General features: G+C 34.5%; 2 protein-coding genes and 1 long non-coding RNA gene across 6 annotated transcripts; 1 reads left to right on the top strand and 2 right to left on the bottom strand.

Moving 5' to 3' along the window:
• Window positions 1–1,015: 1,015 nt before the first annotated feature.
• Window positions 1,016–16,868, top strand: LOC139098940 (trafficking kinesin-binding protein milt-like). Of its 4 annotated transcripts, none has more exons than XM_070651322.1 (4): window positions 1,016–1,412; window positions 1,655–1,940; window positions 13,726–15,142; window positions 15,275–16,868. In XM_070651322.1, the coding sequence occupies exons 2-4, from the start codon at window positions 1,679–1,681 to the stop codon at window positions 16,044–16,046; spliced, it is 2,451 nt and encodes an 816-aa protein (XP_070507423.1). In that variant the 5' UTR covers window positions 1,016–1,412; window positions 1,655–1,678; the 3' UTR covers window positions 16,047–16,868. The 4 variants fall into 4 exon arrangements, with proteins under 4 accessions (XP_070507423.1, XP_070507422.1, XP_070507424.1 ...); XM_070651321.1 differs by having other exon boundaries at window positions 1,652–1,940; XM_070651323.1 differs by lacking the exons at window positions 1,016–1,412; window positions 1,655–1,940 and adding an exon at window positions 9,552–9,905.
• On the bottom strand, window positions 1,103–3,629 carry LOC139098941 (uncharacterized). Its single transcript, XR_011545248.1, has 2 exons — window positions 3,409–3,629; window positions 1,103–3,306 (listed from the first exon to the last, which is right to left on the bottom strand). It is a non-coding gene; the product is annotated as an uncharacterized lncRNA (long non-coding RNA).
• A 1,637-nt stretch (window positions 16,869–18,505) lies between the features above and the next one.
• LOC139098949 (alpha-tocopherol transfer protein-like) lies at window positions 18,506–22,117 on the bottom strand. The gene is made up of 2 exons (XM_070651332.1): window positions 21,915–22,117; window positions 18,506–19,881 (listed from the first exon to the last, which is right to left on the bottom strand). Exons 1-2 carry the CDS (start codon window positions 22,045–22,047, stop codon window positions 19,100–19,102), a joined length of 915 nt encoding a protein of 304 aa, XP_070507433.1. The 5' UTR covers window positions 22,048–22,117; the 3' UTR covers window positions 18,506–19,099.
• Window positions 22,118–22,175: the final 58 nt, after the last annotated feature.

Raw genomic sequence — 22,175 nt, 5'->3', positions numbered from 1 at the left:
GGATTCATCATAAAAAATGACTGATTTTTAGATGTGACCAAAAATAACGTTTTTTTGACCAAAAATTACATTTAACTTTGATATATATCTTGATATTGACAAGTCTAAAAATTCTTTTGGAAATATCCACATTAAAAGTTTTCAAAAATTAAAAATGTCTAAAAATAAAGTTTTTACCCTAAACAAAAAAATAAACTGCGGTCTTAATATTTGAATTTTTGAAAAATTCGTTAAAAATCTGTTACCGATGGATAATCCATATAAATGAACGGTAACGGTAATGGATATTACCGGTAATTACCGGTAACGGACGGTACGGATATCCGTCATTCGGACCCCTAGTGCTGTGGTTGAAAAATGTTGGGTTAGTCCAGTGTAGCTTATGTGTTAGGGGAACTGGAGGAATTTGATTGGAATTTTTTGAGGGATGAATTGTTTTGGTTATTATAAGGATTTTTGCTGATTTTTTAAATTAAATCCATCGGATTAAAAATTAAATCCGCCAGATTAAAATTTAATCTAATCTTCTAGGTTATCAGGCAAATCACTAAATTAACAATATCAAAATAAATTAACTAAATCACTAAATCTTCAATTTGGGGTCGTCCAATTATTACATAATGATAGGGGCAGTGCCAGAATTTATGGAGGGAGTGGTGAATACGCTCTAAAGTGCAAGGAATGAGGTAGTTGAGGTTCAACATTAAATTAATGAACATTTGTGTTTCCTTGGAGATTTTGTCACGGAGGAACGAGGGAAGGGGGAGAGTGTGGGTCCTAAAAGTCAATTGGCCTTACTTAATAACTGAATGGTCTCTAATTCAAAACCTGAACCCTCAAAAATCCAAATTAAAATCCTCAAAATCAAAATTTAAATCCTCAGGATTAAAAATAAATCCGCAAGATTAAAAACCAAAAAATCTCAAAATTTTCACCCGGAATCACCCAAAAAACTAACTTCTCTCCAGTGTCAGCACTTGCGAAATTCTCCATAAATGTTTTATTTTCTGTGTGCGATAGACTGCTCCTTCAGTCGAAGTCAAAATTTTTATTCCTTATTTCTTTAGTTCCGATAAATCTTTCTTTATGTTAAATTGCGTCATTTGTTAAAGAACTTTCATCAGAACCAGAAGAACATTAAAGTTGTGTGCATAATTTTTTTGTGGATTAAAAAAACATAAAAGTGAAAAAAAAGAAAAAAATCGATGCAGTACTTCCAATTTTTTTATTGATTCAACAAAATGATTAAATATTGATTAATATTAATGTGAATGTCAAGACATGCCAAAAGTGGCAATAAAGCAAGTCAAAGAGTCTCAAATTCTTATAAATGTCGAGGAATTTACTTCTCGTGAGCAGCACAAAGTTGAAATAATAGTGAAAAAAATATTTAAATTGTTAATTTTTTCGAGGTGAGAAAAGTTAAAAAAAAAAGAAGCATGTGAACTGATTAAGAAGTGTATGGACAATAGGAAGAATCATGAGAATCCATCCAATTAACACTAAATTGAAAGAAAATTGAAAGAAAATTCCAATTAGCTCATGATTTTTTTTATGTAACACGAAACTTTAATGTGTAAATCGAAAACAATTCAATTTTAGTGGAACTTCCACGCATTTCTATTCCTTCTTTTTTTTCCATTCTATGTAGCAGTTATATGCTGTTGTGCCATTTAATATGAATCAGTGCGATGACGATTTACATAAAAAAATTAAATTATTAAGTCAGGAGCTTGAGGAAAAAGATAAGGATTTATTGTTATCAGCACAAATTGGAAAGGAGTTGTTGGAGAAGAATTCCAAATTAGAGGATAAAATTTATGAATTAGATGCAGACCTTAAGACTGCTAATGAGAATATTGAACAACTTTCATATCAACTTAGTCAGAAAAATGATCTCATCAACATATTAACTATCGATGATTGTGGTAGTGAAAATGGTAAGCATGAAGATATTTTTGTTGATTTTTGCATCTAATCTGTTCCTTGTGAATCATGAGTTTAGTCATTTTTTGGGGGGTATTGAGTTTTGATAAATTCGGTTTTAAGCTGATTTATTCTGTTTTTACTGTTTTGTGTGCTCTGAGTTACCAAATTGCAGGGGATAATACACTCGAATTAAGAAATTGATCTGGTTTCAAATTGAAATTCCAATTTTTCAAACCGTGGACCCCCTTCCTCCCAAATGTTCAAATCTGAGACCCCTAAAGTTAATTTATTCACTTTCTTGATTTAATTATGTTCAAATTAAGGAAGCAATCTAGTTTCAAATAATTAAAAAGTCTAAAATTACAAGTTTTAAAACCGTAGACCCCCAAAAAATATTCATACCAATGACCTCCTTCTCTCAATTTGTATCATTTATTTGAACTCAAATTAAGGAATCAATCTTAATTCAAGTAATTAAACCATTGAAATTCCCAAATTATTCAAAACATAGACCCTCAAAATAAACTCAAATTAAGGACCCCCAATTTGAATTATTCACTTTATTTGCGTCCAAAATAAGGAATCAATCTGTTATCCAATAATTTAAATATTAAAATTCCAAATATTCAAACCATAGACCCCCAATTTTTCAAACAATGGACCCCCAAAAAATATCAACTAAATTCATTCACTCTCCATACTCTTGAAAACATTCAACATTTTTGCGCGCCTACCCGCCAACTTCTTCTTTTTCCTCCATAATAAAACTTGCAAATTAAAAATATAAAGCAGAAAATCAAGAGAATGTTAAGTGACACTGCAAAAAATAAACTTTTTTTCATGTATAATGATAATACATTTGAGGCGTTGTAAATTTTCTACTTAATTTGCGCTGCATCGATGTCAACTTTTATCGTGGTACGAGATTATTACAAATGAAATTTTCTCAGTATTATGACGCAGCTCATGTTTCGAAATTTAATTGACTTGGCTAGGCTGTGTTGCTAAATATGAATTTATGAATCAAGATTTTGAATTGAATTGAGTAAAAAGCTGTGGTCAGGTGCTGTTAATGGAAGGAAATTCTTGGTTTAAGACTTGTTTTGCATGTTCTTTTAGACTAGTGGTGGACAACCTTTGTGCCGCGGCACCCTAGTGTGAATTCCTCAAAATTACATGGACCATGTTCAGTTTCGGTCCATGCTTCCTGCCAAGTTGTACCCCAAAAAATAAAAGGTTTCCCACCACTGCATTAGACTTTGATAGTTTGTACACTTCATTATAATCCTCGTGCAAAGCTTACTTTGATTAGATTGCTTTACAAATGTCTATATGAAGTAGGCAAGAGTGTCATCGCAGACGTAAATCTTTTCATATCTTATGAAAGAAAGAAAGATTGAGTTAATTAAGGGTTTTTCAGTTGTATCAAGTAAATTATGGGAAGATACGTGATTTAGAGATGTTAATGATATTACTTACAAGTTGTTATTGTAGTTAATTTGATTGTTTTGGGTATGAGTTGCTGGTCTGCGTTGCCTTGGCTATGAGAAATGTATTTTGGACGTTTCTATGTTTCCTGAACAGCATAAGATGTTCACAAGTGCACCTTAATTGTTGCTGTATTAATGATAAAGCTATAAGCTTATCTTCCCTTCACGGGGTCACGTGACGACTGATTTTGACCCATTTTCACAGCAAACAGTGCGGTTCACCGAAGTGTACCACTCGAGTATGTTTATATATAGAAGCTAGAATCTAGATAAGCCAGAATTGTAGCTGACGATTTAGTGAAAAGATAAGAAACTCTCACATATGTATAGATAGGGAAACTTCTAGGCATTGATTTTGGTTAGATTCTGCTTATCGCAAACTTGACTTAGATAGTAGCTGATTCATGGTATCTGATTCTCAGACACTTTAGGATTATTGTAATGCATGCTTAAGGTTTAGGTAATCATGATACAGGTCAAGGTTGGAAGGTCAAGTTCCCTACTCCTGCTGTTTTGGAAGAATTTCTTGAATTTTCTTTGACAAAAATCCCAAACTCTTCCCAAATTTGTGCAGTCTATCCATAAAATTTCAAAACACTCCTATATATGCCTCTGATATAGCTAGTCATAGATTCCAATAGAGTCCTTCAAAATCTTCAGGAAGTTCCCTGCCGCACAGCTCTGGTTTGAATAAAACATACTTTTTAAAGTCCCCCAAAATCCAAACAGACAATAAGATTTAAATAACATTCCCGAAAAATCCCACAAACAAGTAAGACCATTGACCTTTTCAAATAAGAATTCTATCTTGTCTTATAAGAATGGACTGGGAATGGACAATCTTGAAAAATTTAAAAATGCTTCTATTGAAATGATTAAATCTAACATTTGTAAATTTCTAAATTTACACAATTTTTAAGTGTGTCTTTTTATGACGTTAAACTAGATTATAAATGTGAGAAAAATGAAGTTTTTGAAATAATCATGAATTTTCAATTAGATTTTATTTATGAATAATTATGATAAATTTTCAAAATTTCAAAATTCACAATCTTAATTGACTGTGCTGTGTTCGTTTGCATTGGGTCGTCATTGTTAGTTTGGTCCTATTTTCCTCTTGTAAGCTTCTTTGTACAGCTTAGTTTCAAATACATTAGGCTATAAGTCTACTGTGCTTAGTATGCTACCCTACATGCCAGGAGATTGAACTGGCTACTAATATATCCCTAACAGGCAAAGAGTAAGCTTTCATGATACAGAAAGACCACTACGGTATCTAAAAGTGGTCTCTTAGCCTTTAATGTACTTATTTCGGCACAGCTTCGAATCTCTGTGATGTTCTTAGTGAAAATAGGAAATACCACAGAAAGGTGAATCACTTGACATTTGGTCAGCCGCCCAATCAGATCGACATCCTTCCCAAATTAACCTTAATTTATTGTAACAGCAGTCAAAACAGCAAATTCTGTGAACTTTCTGAGCTTCAAAAATTCTATAAAATGTCTGTTTTCATTGGGATACCCAGCATGACTATACTTCTATTTCTAGTGATTGTGAAATATTTTCGATAACAGCACAAACAGGTTTTCTTATTTTTTCTTATGTTCCTCTGTTCTACAGCACTTGCCATATCCAAAATCATTTTTTTGCATGTTGACAATAAACCGGCGCAAATTGTACTCTACATAAATATGGCGTCTATAGCTTGTGCCAAAAGTAAGGTGCCATTTTCGGAAATGTTTCATAACTTTTTAAGGAGCATAGTTCCAATAAAATGCAGTTTTAAGGCAGCATTATCAACTTTCATTAAAAAATTATCAAAATTAAAAATCAGCAACAACAAATTGACGTATGATGTCTGCCGCAAGTAACAGCATGTAATATTTATTACCATCGGTTTTGTTATGAGACCGGAATCGTTTAACTTAGACTCGACTCGAAGAAATTTGTTATAAGGTTGCATGTTGACTTCTTTGTCTTGGTTGACTTCTTGTTTTGCGTATCCAAAAGAACATAAAAGATTGTAAAGTTTGCAATTTTCAAAGTTTTTATGTCCTTTTTTTTATCGATAAATCAATGTTTGAAGGACAATGAAGTTAATGGAAGAAATTCTCTGAAAGTTGAGAATTTTATTGTAGCTGAATGTTGCTGAGAAGGGAAATTACATTGATGTTACGTACTTTGGGGTAGACAGATACGATTGTGGGAAACATTTAGGTATGGGAAAAAGTAGAAGCTTGTAATTAGTTGGGACAGGTGTGTATTTGGAAGGAGGTGTGATAATCAACCCCGAAACCCTTCTTAATGAGCAAGGCAGGATCGCATTCCTGAAGGAACCGGTCAAGTTCTTTATCCTTACCCATTCTCCGATACAAATCATTACGATTCAAAATCCATCCAACCTCCTTCTTCTTCTCTTCCAAAATCTGGTTGGAATTTTTGTCGGCAAAAAACGTAGAAAATATAGAAAAATTCTATAAAAGCGGTATGTATTGGTAAAAGGTATGGGAGGAGAGGTTGATCTCAAGCTTCTTTTGAATACGTCCTTACTTCGTTCCTCTAATTTCATGCATTTTAAGACATAAATTGAGGATATAGAGCAATTTACCCATTTATTTGAAAATCTATATACGGTTCCTGGGATTTTTAAAGGTTTTTGGTGGTAGACAATTGTGTCGTGGCTTCCAGATTGCCCAACATTGATCAAAAGAATCAAAATTGACCGTCTTATCCAAAAAATGGATAATTTAGAGATCTAAATGCCTTTTTACACCTTCTTGACCTTTGCACGACCTAAATACACCTTTGACTAGACGACTATATTCAGTTCACATCACAGTCTCACACTATAACAGATATATATCATTGAATATAGTCAACACCTGTAATTAACCTTTACTAATCTAGTGCTGAGAGCTGCTATAAAAGTTGCATCAATGAATCATTAATGCATAACTATTTAAATTCCACCATGTGACTGATACTTTTCTAAGAAATTCGTGACGTATCTTACTTCATAGTTGTTACTATGTCCCCAAACAAGGTCCGAGCATTAAAATGATAATGACGAACTTTTTTATCAATTTTTTTGTTATTTGTTATGTGCTGTCAAAATATTTTTCTAGACGTATATGCTCACATATCATTCACATTTGTTGTTTATGAATAATGGAAACACATAAAAGCTATAAAGGCGTCAGTTTTGATTAAATCGGACATAGACACAAAATGTGAAATTTTTTGAACGGCTTAAAATCTTTAAGAATGCAAATTTGCAAGACCTAACCTCAAAAAAATTGTTAAACAATATAGAAATTTGCCATTAAAGTGTTATTGCCATGCAAACTCTAATGGTGCGAATCACAAGTCATCAAAAATATTTATTTAGACAGAAACTTTTCCTTTGTCATTTCCACATCCATTGTTTTATCAACAACAACAACAGAATAGCCCTCAATAAACTCAAGAACGAAACTTTAGTTCTATTTACTTCTAATTTACTCAGAATTGTCAATTAGCACCACTCGAAAATTAATTTAGTACTCTTGTTATCTTAACGATATCGTCAAAAAGCTTGACGGCATTTTATACCATACTATGTATATCATGTGATATCGATATATGGAACCTGAGGAATAATTATGACTTCGATGTCAATTTGCCTGGAAGGTTAATTGGCTGCAATATTGTCAGAGTTGAGGATTTTGTTGGGTTTGGATATGTTTATGCTTCATCTGGATAGAGATTGAAGTCGAATCGGATATATCCTATTTCCGATGTTAAACCCGATATCGCCAATGTCACAAGAATTCATCAAAATTCAGACATTGAAAATCCTTATCAGAAATCGACTTGAACTCAAGTGCTCCTTTCCACACAAAACCAAGCGCAGCTGACTATTAATGTGATTCTGAGCCCTGACTGTACATTTTGAACTCAAATTCCCCAACTCTGTCCAACATTTATTTTCTACAAAATAATGGGTTTTGATGGAACTCGCTCTACTCGCTCGTTGCAAAAAAAAGTGAATGCACATAATAAATTGTCTGAAAATGGAATTAACCTGATTCCATGTCTATGCAGTAAAATGTGAATTTTTTAGCAGGTGAATGTGGTTTTTATAGATTGGGAATGGCTTATGTAAGTGTAAAAAATTTTCATGAAAATTATATGTTTGGGACTCGAGGCAATGCTGACCACTTCCGGGGTGTAATTTTGTAGATACGTGGTTGCTTACTTTGTTGGGTTTTCGGGTCAAGAGAGGTCTATGGGCTGAGTTTGTTGGGGTCTGATTCTGACTGGATTTTGCCAATTACCATCATAATAGGCATGCAAGACTTGAAGATCTACAATCTGAATGATGTCGGATGTGAGAATGAGCAATTATTAGCATTTGGAAGCCTTAATTCCTCAAAAATCAAAAACATCCTAATCTGCGCACTTTTGTCAAGTCATAAACTCATTGACATTCTCGAAATGTCAATTTCACGAATTAATGTCAAACTTGATAAGACAGTAAATCCATTAAAAAGTTAATTAAATCAACTAATGCGCAAATTGTTTTCATTTCTTCTGTTAATCCATGATATCTACTGCTTTAATCCCCACAGTACATACAGTCTTTATTTTTAGACTATATTGAAATTTCTACAGTTCAACAATTGCATTTTAAGTATACAAAACAAAACAGATATGCTGGCTTCTTCTTTATTCACACATTTAAAGCTAAATTCAATATTGCCTGAAATATTTTGCACTTCCATTGTTGGCAATAACTTTTTTTTTCTTTTTCATATTTATTATTCAACCATAGAAATATTTACTTTCATTGATTGTTGAGTGTTTGTGCTGTGTCTTGTTAAGTTTTTATGCTGATATTATTGAGAATTGAATTGGGAATTTTGGTCGGGTGACGTTAGATTTCGGAGGAGCTTTTGACTTGCGAATTGTGTACTTAGAATATATTTTGTGGGTAAATAATATTGTCATCAAGTGATGATGTTGATTTGCCTTTGACTTTGCATGATTTTGACTTTTTATGGGCATTCTGAGCAGCACAACGTGTTTGCTATTTATCGGCATGTTACTGTGTCAACGATTAGACGCTTAGCTGTCCTAATAGCACCATGACGGCTAGTTGTGGTCTAGTTTTAGGTTGGAAAATGCTCTAAGCCGCATTGTGCTGCTCGAATGACCCATTGCTTAACTCAGATACAGCTTAGAGCTGGCTCTAGTTAGTAAAGGGTTGCTGTACCATAAAAATTCATCTGGAATGCTTTAGACAGTCACAATGATTAATTAGGTCACTGTAACTGAAACTTTAACTTCCGTCTCCCAACTCTAAGTCTTCATACAACATAATAGCCATTAAGTCTCCTCTTCAAATGAAAACATTTGAGTTACATTTCAAAATGGTAGCTTCAACTTACATCTCACAAATCTGTGCCTTTGATCTTTAATGCAAAGTATGCCATCATCATCATCTCAATTATATTACGATAGTACAACCGACCTACATTAACAAGAGAAAACACAACTCATACAGCTCAGGTTTACAGTTTTTAAATTCAATTATTTAAATGCTGTAAATGGCTGATGCGGTGGTGATTTAAAAAAAAATGGACAAAAAGGATTGCGTTTATTGGTTGACAGGGGGGTATTAAGGGAGGAAGGAGGTTAGGGTAATGTTGGGTAAGCTATGTGTTGTTAAAAATTTATGGAAATGCCATAAATCGGATGATTTGATCGAGGCTTACCACTGAGACGTGCCGCAAAAATGAAAGGTTGTCCACCACTGGGTGTCGTTGCATATTACGACAGTTCTTCATATATTTAGATATTACATTTAATGAATTATTTCTTAATCATTTTATTTACAATTGTTCATATATTGTTCCATATTTAGATCTATTGTGCGATGACATTTAACGTACTTTTACGATTTGAATTTTCGCATCTTTTCACATCTTACTTTAAAACCCCTTTTACGAAAATTCTTCCCTTTACTTTCTGAACGTGAAAGAGTAAAGTCGCGTGTCGCACAATTTTTCTAAAAATTTCCATTTCCATTTTTTCAAATTGTGCTTAATTAGTGACACAATAAATAAAGTGAAATTAAAAAGAAAATTAAGGACTTGCTTTACTCGTTCACATCTTTTTAGAAAAATTGATCCTTTTTGAAAAATTAAATCTTGTTGAAAAATTTGCAAAAGTGAAGAAAATTTGAGGTTCAATTATTACAATTAAATAATTATAAGTGAATATAACGTGAAAACTCACGAAAAGAGAAAATATAGTGAGTTAAAGTGTCATAGAAGTGATAATTGATCAAGTTTAATTAAAATTCGCCGAAATTCGCGCGTAAAAGTAGCGAGAAAAAATATTCGCCACCGCGTGTAAAGAATTATTCTCAGCTGGATTAATTGAGAACATCAGAGCCATTGAGGAAGCTTGAAAGCAGTCGAATTGACCAGAAACACCTCTGTAGTGAGTAAAACACATTTATAACCTTTCTTCTTTGTTCTTTTCTTCCCATCAAAAGTGCAAATAATTTGTTCGCAAGAAACAAATTCAACAATTTAAGCCTACAGAGGCACAATTTTCTGGTCATCAAGGCATTCAACAGTCACAATTCATTTTCAACTTTATTAATCATCATAGTCGCCGGCAAGTGGCGACTTACCGCCATTCAAAAGGCACAAACGTATAAGTTTGCAACGTGGAAATTCATCGAACAGAAGACGCAACATCCAGTCAGTCACTTTAAAATTAGTGCATCCAGTTAGTCACTTTAAAATTAGTGCATCCAGTTAGTCACTTCAGGTTGAAAGTGCATTCGTTAGTCACCAAAGTGTGCAAAATACAAAGTCGTCAACAGTCATCGAATTCATCCACGTCATTCAATACTTCCAGTGCTGTAAGTTAGTCACTTTTGATATAAGTGCATCATCAGGTCCAAAAGAGGGACAATAAGTCGTCGAACAACAAGACGCATTTATTTATTATAAATTGCTAACAAGTAGCAAAGTTCATTAAGACGTTACAAGAAACGCATTACAACATTAGAAGAAAGTGATCAAGTCACTTCAATATCAATTCATCTACATCAATTAATCAAGATGAATATTGAGAATTTAGGCAGTCTAGCTCAATGGTTCTTACTTGAACCGAATGCAAAGGCAGAATATCGTGCGAAATATCCGACGAGCAAGATCGTCAATAATTATATTTTCGCAATTAATTTGGTTAAGGACAACGTGAGATGCGGGCTAAACAACACATGCAAATGGTTCGAAGTCCAAGAGGAAGAACGACAGCATGAGGATCTACAGAAGTTCGTATTATGCATCACCTGTGATAGGGTCTATCATCTACGCTGTTCTGGAACCAATTTTACAACAGTAACTGAACTGCAACTTCCATGGATGTGTCATCATTGCCTAATTAATCCAATGAATGCAGCAGCCCAAACATTAGTCAGTTCAGAAGATTATGCATTGCCATTTGATGATCGAATCAAACATTTTATTAAGGAGGCAATTCATATCGAACATCAACTAGAGGAAACAAGTTCCGATGACGATGATATGATGAACGAGTCATTGCACATTAATGCGAATGGTTCATTAACGTCACATAATTTAAGGACGGACGTCGTCAACTTACAAAAGAAGTTCAAGTACATCAGGAAGTCCAGTAAGGAGTTGAAGTCTCTTGTGCTTGCACAAACCGAGCAAATTTCACAAATTTTGGGATTTTTGCAATCTTCAACAATGAATGGAAGTACTATTGGGGCAAGATCCAATAGTTTCACACATAATAGTGCTGAACATACAAGAGATCAAGAAGCATCATTTACTAATGCTGTCTTGAATGCAAATAGAGCATCAACGCGATTGGATGATGAAATTCGTCAGTCAACACAAGCCATCAATGATATGATAGGAGTTCCTATAAGTCAAGAAGTTCCACAGTCATTGAGAAATCAACAAAACAATAGTGCAGCTGACAGTCATATTGAAACAACATTGAGGCAACTCAATAAACTGTCAATAAATGAAATAAGGCGAAACTTACCCAAACTTGAAAAGTTTGATGGTAATCCAGAGCGATGGTTATCATTTGAGCGAGCGGTAATGAGGAATTGGACAGAAGGAGAATATACAGATGAGCAAATGAAGTCTCATATAAGACAAGCGTTGACGGGACAAGCCCTAGCGCGCATTGATAGTCTATATATGAATATGTCGTCGCAAAGGATGATGGACTACCTCAAAGATAGTTTTGGAAATTCGAGTATCGTAGTTGAGAGTGCTCGAACCAAATTGTTGAGTACTAAATTATCAAGACCCTTAACTCATGCTTCATGTGTTGAAGTAACAACGAGGATTGCAAATTTTATGGCAGCTTGTAGTTATGCTGGAATATCAATTGCTGATACAAGCATATCTTCTAATCTTCACAGTCAGCTGGAACCATATCATCAAGAGCTGTATTACAAATTTTATTATGAGAAGCATCCTGATGCCACAACAAGAATGGAGCGATTGGATGTTCAATTCGAGTTCCTGAATAGTATTTCAAAAACTCTTCCGTTGGGAAATTTCAAATTTGAAGAAGAGAAAGCAACGAAAAACAAATCAAAGGATTATCAAGTGATGACAGCATCAGTCATCAACAACTCGCATAATGGATCATCATTTGATCCAGATGCATTTAAGTATAAGATTCGTGATTCTCAGACAGCAACGTATCTAGGATACGATTTAAATAAGGTTAAGCAATTGTCTATGAGATGCGAGATTTGTAATAGGACAAATCATTTTGCAGTAGAGTGCAACACTTACCGCAAACTGAACATTGATGCCAAGTATAATATAGTTAGGTCCAAACAATTATGCATGAATTGCATTCTCACATCAAGTCACATGGCAAGTGAGTGTGACTTGAAACCAGGTTGCGGATTCAAAGTCGATAAGCATTTAAGATGCACAGCACGACATCACATAACTCTTCATCGACTAAACAATTATAAGGATAGAAGTCAAAGTGAAGAGCACAACGATCCAGATTCCGACACAACATCAGATGTTGAGAAATCATGTGAGGAAGAATCACAGATACAGGAGTCATCACAACAAGAGAAGGACAGTCAACATAAAGTTTCGTATTTAAGTAGCTTTATATCAGCAACCGTGCATCAAAAGGAGGTACACATAGTGCAGGACTATTCTGATTCATCATCAACAGATGATCAATACGTGAGTAAACCTTACACAATATTTTCAATAGACGCATGTCGAATAAACGAATCCGAAGATGACACAACAATGTCAAACATAGAATCGAATGGTATAATTAAATTGAACACGAGTACTACATCAGCTTTGAATATACCTGATGTATTGCATGAAAGTAATAAGCTTTCAAATTCTTTACCAAACCTCATCCTCCAAACTGACAAGCAGTTGGAAGACATCATTAGCAATGGAACAAATGATGTAACATTAACTAAATCTTATTGGTCCGCAAAGGTAGCCCGTAAAAAGGTACCAGATTAGTCATCAAGCCTATTATACAAGGAGGTCAGTCTAGCGATCAATGACGATGAGGATTCAGCTACCACCGATAAATGATAAATGACTTTCTGGGGGCCCCGAGGATGTCGTTGCATATTACGACAGTTCTTCATATATTTAGATATTACATTTAATGAATTATTTCTTAATCATTTTATTTACAATTGTTCATATATTGTTCCATATTTAGAACTTAATTATCAATCAAATTGTACTAGATCTATTGTGCGATGACATTTAACGTACTTTTACGATTTGAATTTTCGCATCTTTTCACATCTTACTTTAAAACCCCTTTTACGAAAATTCTTCCCTTTACTTTCTGAACGTGAAAGAGTAAAGTCGCGTGTCGCACAATTTTTCTAAAAATTTCCATTTCCATTTTTTCAAATTGTGCTTAATTAGTGACACAATAAATAAAGTGAAATTAAAAAGAAAATTAAGGACTTGCTTTACTCGTTCACAACTGGGTAAGGGGGTCAAACCCCTCTCCCTTCCAAAACACTGCCCTCCCCATCCTTCCTCATCATAAAATTCCTAACTACGTCCCCTACGGCTCTTTCTCTCAGATTACAAAAAAAGTACATATATTTTGATTTGCATGCAGGTAGACTTAACATTGAACTTGAAAGTTAAATAATAAATTACCCTGTGTCTATTGTATGACTTCCTTATTATAAGCACAACTGTTTAATCTCATTTTTTTCTTATTATTTTTTTATTTTTAGTAAGTCCAACAACATCAAAATCAATAAATATAGAGTTGATGTATCGTAAAATTGCGACTTTAGAAGAAGAAAATAAATCACTGCGAAGTGATATACATGAAGTTGTGGCACAAACGGACGAGATTGAGGAGCAAGAGAGAAAAATTATGGAAGATTTGAGTAAGCAATTAATTGATTCAAATCAGCAACTTGACAGCCTTAATCTTGAACTTGAGAGATATAAAGAAGAGAATCGACTGCAATATGAGGAAATTGTAAGTCTTACTAAGCGATGTCACAATGCGGAGCTGCAACTTCATTCATTGATGACTGAAAATGATGAGACAACGTCAATGTTATGTATTACCAAAGAAAATCAAGATCTACTAGCCCAAGAGTTGGCGGAATTTAAAGTCAGATATACAGAGACATGCACTCTACTCCAAGAGACACAGGACATGTTGAAAAAGTATGTCAAGAAATTCCAGCCAACAGTAAAAAGTTCACTCATTCCAGGAGGATTTACGAATCATTTTAGTAATAATACATCATACATTAATGACTCCCTACATACAGAACTTCTTGACAGTTTAGACTCCGGTATCCTTTCCGATCCTGGAAATGCACCCGGACGTAATTATCAAAATGTCAACGATACAATGAAATTTGTTCAAAATTCAACCAAAGATTCAAATATGTTTACAAATGGAATGCCACAAATGGAATACGGTTCGTCCATTATGAGCACGTCCACGACACAGTCACGATTGTCTACGTTTGCTCAACCAAGTGCCATTGACAGATCAAATCAATTTTATAGCACAATTTACGGTTCACCGGTAAGTGTAAAGCCAAAAGAGCCAGAAGATGAAGGTTTTGGAAGTAAAAAACTCGGTGATATGGGAACGCCAGGTGCTAAAGATCTGGAGGAAGCACTTAAACGCCTTACACCAGCCGAGATACTATCAAGGCGAGCAATGTTATCATATTCACCTGCCGGAACATATTCTTATGATGAACCGCCATTATGTCGTACACCTGAATCAATTATGTCCACATTATCGAGTGTATCAACGACACGATGGCAAATGCCAAAGAAACTTGAAATTGTTAAGCCTTTGGAAGGGTCAATGACACTTAATCAATGGAAAGGCCTTGCAACACCAACATTTGGTGGTTTATTACAGGATAATGTACATGTTAAAGTTAGAGGTGAGAGGAAGTTGGAGGATCTCGGTGTTCAAATGTATTCCTTATCAGATCTCGAAGAGGATGTCGAGGATCATCCAGGAAAGCAATTTGATCAATCATCATGCATTTATACGTTTACAAATAGCACTGTTATGCATCCTGAGGATGGAACAAGTATCACATTCAGTTTGCCACCATCACAGATCTCGTCGAGGATGCAGTCAACTGTGACGTCAAGACAAGCCACGTAAGTAGACAGTTGTGGGTTGTTTCTTAAGATAATTGAGGAATTGCTTTGAATTATTCATTTATGCTGCCTAATTTAAATTCCACGTCACGCAAATGTAATTAATCATCATTTTCCCATCCATAATTTTAGGGCGCCGCCAACACCTCGAAATTTATCGCGACGGAACTCATGCAGTACATTTTCCATGAATATGGGTCTCGCATCAGTGCTGAATGAACGAGGCATAAAGGCAGTTACTCCAAGCTGTCTGAATACTCCAACCGGTCAAAATTTCTCGCCTACAGTAACGCCTTGCAACTCTCCAGAAAGTACATCGCCATTACGTCCATTATCGCCCGAGCCTGGCATGTCATCGTCATCACAAATTAAGAATAAAAGTGCACTGCTGCATCTGGAGAAGAAGGCACTAAGATCACTTAAATTACTGGAAAAAGTCGAACTTTTTGGATTTGAGAATGTTATGGCAACAACTCCATCATGTAGAATTAGTCCACTTGCACTTTATAGTTCGAATATTTATACACATAGATCTAGTCCAATGGCTCAGTTGACTAGTTTAAAATATTTAACAGATAAGCGTAATTCCGATGAGAATTTAAAGTCTCATCTGCAAAGTACATCCCAAAATGAAGTAAAAAGTCCAACAGAAAGTAATCCAAAGAAGCATCATTCCGATAGAAAATTTAATCGTGTTCAGAGGACGCGATCGCGCCGAAACATACTTAGTAATGGTACGGGACAGATACGACAAGATTTAGGAACAGTTCATGTTCGAACTGATTTGGGTAAAATTGATCGGCAAAGAACTGATGATAAGCCGGAGGAAGAGAAGTCAATTGTGGGTGAATTTGTAGGCACAATATCGTCCCTTTTATTTGGTCGTAAAGGCGGATTGCTTTGAACTGAATGTGAATTAAATCTATTCCAAAAAAATAATCCAGAATGTCCTTGGGGACATTGATGGATATTTATCATAATGATAATAAATTTGCAAGAATAAATCCATGCATGCAAGCATATTTTTTGATAATTTTTAGAAAATTGGTGATGAAAAAATTGTTGCTAGTGCTTGTTTTCTGTTTAAAGCTAGATTTGGGGATTTTGTGTCTAAGGAGCAGCTTGATACTGTCAAAAACAAGAGGGTTGAAGCTTAATAGACCACAACGATCGGTTGATTAGTGTCTCTAGGGTTTGTATGACATCCATATTGTTAAATTCAATTAAAGCTTCCATGATAGAATTAAGTCAGTGATACCTTGAGCCTGAGTGACTTAAGAATTGAAGTTGCAGCTATTTAGAAGATATCTAAAGCGGCACAATTCGGCGAAATGCAGTTTAAGCCATATATCCGCCATTATTATGCCGTTAGGGTAACTTTAAGTCTTACCGTTAATACGACGATGCTGCCGTACCGTAGCCAACACAATGTGCTGTTCTGGCATACTGAGTTTGCTGTTTTAAGAGCCTCGGCATACATACTAGAGACATTAACAACTTCGAGTCACTCAACAAGATATAAATCATAGAAACCGACCCCCAAACACACTCCTTAGCACTTCAGTTGATTCCAAAAAATCAGATGCATTGTAGATATTATTATTAGATCTTTAAACTTTACTTTTAAATCTCTTCTTGATGAAAAATTGAATTCCATTTTTTGTGAGAATAACAGAACGAAAATCAATAAATACTAATATCAGTTATTAGAAATTTATTAAATATTTATGCTGTTTTTTGGAAGGACTTCTTGTTTTCAGGAGGGTCTTTATACTGATTTGTATAGTAATTATTGAATTATTTATTAAGGTCAGCTAACAACGAAATTGTTATTTTGAGGAAGACATTCCATGTGATTCATATTTTATTAGATGCTTCTTTTTAGTAGGAAATGGAACTAAGAAATGGACAAAGCAACAATCATTAATGGAGTGCAATTAGACTGACTAAGAATCAATTTCCACAAATTATTGAAGAAGGAACCAATAATGGGGTTTGAGTGTTGGTTGAAGAGCAGCTTTGAGGCTTGAAATTTCACACTCGACATGATTGATGGTGAATATTAGAATTGAATTAATTATAAGGCTAATTAGTCTTGGATGTCATTGCTAATAAGTCAGATGAAGGAAAGTCATAGACTGACTCTGAAGCTGACTAAAGGTCAAGGGCGTACCTTCTCATGGCATTCCCTGTTACCATTAAATTCACCGTTGCGAATCGAGCTCTATGTCGGGATAAGTACTTAAAAGAACTGAATAAAAGCCTTTCTAAACAACCCAGTTTGAAGGATGGCATCGCTAAAATTAGGAAAGCAGTGATAAGAGTTCCAATCAGTCATCTCCGAGCCCAACAAGTCCAAAGAAAGCAGCTAAATAGAAATGACCACATATATCGGATATCAGTTCCACAATCAGGCATACGAATAAGAGCATGTCATTTGATTATAGTAAATTTATCTAATTTTCAAAGAATTAATAACAGTCCTTTAGTTTCATGCTAATGAAATGGAAAATACATTTGTAACCACATGACTCTATGCATGTCAATAGGATTCATAGAGTTTCAAGTTCAATGCCAGTCTATTCAATGTATCAGACATCTGTAACAAAAGCAATAATAATTGAGTTTAGTTTGTATGGTAGACCAAATTTAATAGACCGCATAGACCGCAATGAACTCATCGTGTCAAGTGATTCATATCCTCATAGACTCATTCATGTATTTGTATGTCATACTTGAACATATTGTGTGTCAAAATCCACTTAATTGAATGTGTCTGGTTTTATGAAAAAAAATTAAGTCCTTATTTATTATCACTTTTCCATCGTCATTTACAGCCTAAAGGAGGGACAAAAAAAAATTGAGTGTAATATAATTGATGACTTTTTTGACACCAACCCTCAAGATCAAACCCGAGAAGCACAGAGCGTGCACATGAAGAAAATCCGATCCCAGACCGAAAAGTACACTTTGAAACAGGGCCAAAAATCTGGTTCCAGGACTGCATTACTCTAGCTTCTAGCCATAATCGATGAAATCCGACCTCAAGCTAGAGTGAAATCAACCTGGGACCGGGTTTTGGGCCATTTGTAAGTTATGTCCATTCCAAGAAGATAGTAACTTAAATTGAAAAACTTTTTGCAACCCAAGTGAATTGGAACTGAAAACAATAAATATTATTCAGGGACATTAAGGTCAAATATACTTGAAAATTGTTGATATTCTCTTTTTTCAGGCATCAGACATCTGATACTAAGTAAATAAATAAGGGATAATCTTTCACATCAATCTTGTTGTAGTAAGATAAATGGATCATCATTTTTATGGTCGATACTTTTTTATATCCAGTAAAATTGATACAGCTTATTGACATTTTTTCAACAGTATAAATCTTTATCATTTATTGAGACTTTTTATCAGTGATTTTGATATATTTTTGAGTGATTGTAAGTGATTGAATTTCTTAAGGGTCGATAGACACAATGTTGAATGCTGTTGATAGGATTCCTGAGCTTGAAGTTGACTTTAAGTCAGCTTTTCTATACCAAATCCGAGTCAACTTCAAGCTGCTGTTATGATTTTATGTCAGTCAAACACTTTGTGATGTTGCAGGGTAGTTAAGGAGCTGTTAAGTCTACATAGTACCTTCCAGACAGCAATTCAACATTGTTCCTATCGCTAGCTACTGTGTGATTTATAAATTATGAAATTTAACCATATTATCTTGTATAAAATTGATCTTATTAATGTAAATTCCTTTAATGACATGCAAACAATGAAAAAATCGAATAATACTTCAAATTAGCAGCTTAATACTTCTATTTTTAGCTTCTTAGAGAGAGGGAACTTAGTCCCATCGTGTAAATAGCTTAATGTCATTAACAATTAACATGAAATTGAATGTTTAAATAAGAGATATAAAGTATAGATAGAGTAAATAAATCAAAAGTCAGGTGCTCAGTCAATTTCAAGTTTTCTGAAGCTCCCGATCACTTCCTCATTTGCATTTGACTTGATCTTTTCGGCTGGTACTTTTGACCAATCTAATTCAGCCTTTTCGGCTGTTTCTAAAATTAGTGGCCATTTGGTGACGACAACTTCCTCAAAATCTTTAAGAATTTCTTCTTCTGACTTCAGACCGCCATGTTCTTTAGGCAGCATGTCAAGGACACAATGCTCACTTGCTTTAAAGTCATCCCATGTGTGATAAAGGAAGAATCGATTCTTCAACTTTTCAGTAAGTGCACCTCTTGTTAGTTCCAATAAAAAGTGTGCAAATGATGGTAGATTAATCATGTACGAACCTTTCTGTCTAGCACATGTAATTGTCTTAACCATATCCACAAATTCCATTGCATCTTTTGGCATCAATAAATGCTTTGACGTAATGTCTTGCTGATCATAAATTATCTTAACTCCTGCAATTTGAGTCTCTTCTTCTTCCATAATTAGTGCCAATATGAAAATTGTGAGTCTAATGCCATCAAAGATTGTAAACTTTTCAGTATCAAGACGGTTAATTTGGACTAAGACAACACGACATCCTTCAGCATCACGTCCAGGAAGTGGATAGCAATAGCCACTCTTAAAGAAGTCCATAACTCGTTCAAAGTTTGGCTTTTTGTCCGGAAAGAATTGTGGATATTTTTTACGTGCTACATAAAATCGCTCAAATGTCTGCATGGCGTCGTTCATGTTGTACTTTCTGGCACGGAGGAACTGAAGAAGATGAATATCGTCTAAAATTTGGAAAAACCAAAAGGTAAAATTAAGGTTTAATGACATTGTTGTGGGATTTTCATACAATTTTTAAAAAGACAGCATGAGTAAGCAATAAACTTAATGTGATGAAGGCAATGAAATTCTGTTTTAGCTAGACTCTTAAATTAAGCGTGTAATCAAACTATTTTCTCCTCTTTTCTGTGTTATTATCAGGTGTATGCTAATTATTACAAGAATTACTGAAGCGATTTCAAAGATACGAAGTGCGAATAATGCAGAGGTACTTATTATAGGTGCAGAAATAGAGAATTTTTTTATGTCTAGGCAATGGTAGATTAAGCAATCGCTGAATTAGTACACTTTGAAATGTTGCAAACAAGATAGCCAAATGGAGGGTTTGTCAAGCTCCTACTTCAAATTATACTGTGCCTTGGATGCCGTCCAGACATATTTTAGAGTGCAAGTTCGAAAAAGATTGCAGCTTTTCAATTCCAGAATTATACACGGCATTAAAAAGTCGAAAAATAAAGTCCATATGTCGGATTGACTCTAGCATTGGATCAGACTCATTAAAATCCGTCTCTAGACCAGATTCACGATGTTGTGTCTAGAGAAACTATTTTTTAGGGTTCGGCCAGAACTGCAGACCTCCATTGACTGCGTTTTTGATGTACAGGCCTGTATTTTTTGTCTATGTCTCATAGTTTGTCTAAGGCTGCAAGACTGGGTTTTCTGTCTGTAAGTCTGCAATTTTAGACGACCTCTACTATATTTCTGATTTTTTTCAGGCTACGTGCCTTTCGAGACTATGGATTGTGCCAAAGTATGTAGGTAAGTAAGTATGGAAGCATTAGACAGCGCATAGACACCTCCAAAAGCAGACATCATTCTAAAAAACCTCTTAAGTTGCTCTTAAGAAATATTTCAGTTATAAAAAATGTTCCATTTGGTGAATAATTCAGCCTCATTTGCCTAACATTAGAAGGAAAAGAAAGATGTTGATTCCACATGCGTTGACTAAAATCACGTGCAGAGAATTTAGATATTCCGGTTTTATGATAATGTATACTTTAGTCATCCGATATTTAACCTTGATAGACGAAGTGTGAAATTTGAGGTTTCTTACCCAAAATAACTGAGGTTTGAAATTATTTTGGCACTGATTTCGTACAGCAATTATGAAAATTGCTGTAAATTAAATTTCTTTTAATCCAAAACAACGGCAATTTCCCACATTCATTACTGCCAAATCACATCCAATCATTCTCAACACCAACATCATTAATGTCCATACTTTATATCCCAATTTCAATCGCCAAACATTGCCATAAAAGTGAGAGTTTCATTTCAATTTCTATCTTGGACGTGCCATGCCCTTCATAACATTTGTGTCAATACGATATCAAGAAGAGTCACACGAAAGCATTCAACAAAAAAATTAAAGTATAAAGCAACAGTTGGAATAAGAAGAAAGTGGGCAAGATTATTTGGAGAATAAAATACACAAAAAAGTTGGACATGAAACAATGAGTTGGATTTGTGGGGTTCGTTGATGAGTTATGGCTGGATTTGAGGAGGTATTGGAGTTTGGAGCTGAATGGCAATTTTTGAGCAATTTTTTCAATGACTCATCTCTGATAAGAAGGTCCAAATCCTCAAAATTCATCCATAGACATCACTTACGCATGCCTCCCTAGCTCAGTCAGGTTTCATACAATTTCATGTTTTGGATGTAAGCAGAAGAAATGAAGTTCAAGAGTTTCTAATTTCATATTTAGGTTTCAAATATGTCACTGTCTTCAATTTCAAAGTATATCCAACAAAATCACATAAAATAAATTTTATTTGCACTCTAAACATCACAGACATGACTTCCTCCATTACAGTGTTGTTTAATCTTTTTTAGTGCAAACTACACCTTGGTGATAAGTCACGACTGAATGCGGACATGACATGCAGTTCAAAAAATATTGAAGATGTGCCACGGCATACAGTTTGGACAGCACTGCTATATTATATCACAACTGTCTAATTAAATTATATTTCTCACCTTGTCGGACATCCTTCAAGAATGCATGCTTATTAATCCAATCTCTAAATTGCTCAAGTGATTGAGCCTTCCTGGTTTCAGTTTCACGTAATTCATTCTTTGCTTTTTCAATAAAAAAATTATCCAAAGGCATTTTTTATCAAACAGATACAGAGAGATTCCGAACCTACGAATTGAAGATCTAAATGATGACTGATCGTTGTAAACGTATGAACTGGTTTCTTTTACATTCATAATGAAGAGAAGAATTGTATGTGCCGC

This window comes from Chironomus tepperi, unplaced genomic scaffold, assembly GCF_022539635.2.
Source record: "Chironomus tepperi strain 1889 unplaced genomic scaffold, CSIRO-AGI_Ctep_v1 contig_456, whole genome shotgun sequence".
NCBI classification, from domain to species: domain Eukaryota; kingdom Metazoa; phylum Arthropoda; class Insecta; order Diptera; family Chironomidae; genus Chironomus; species Chironomus tepperi.
Note: the sequence above shows the minus strand (reverse complement) of the source record. Positions and strands in the feature narration are given on the sequence as shown.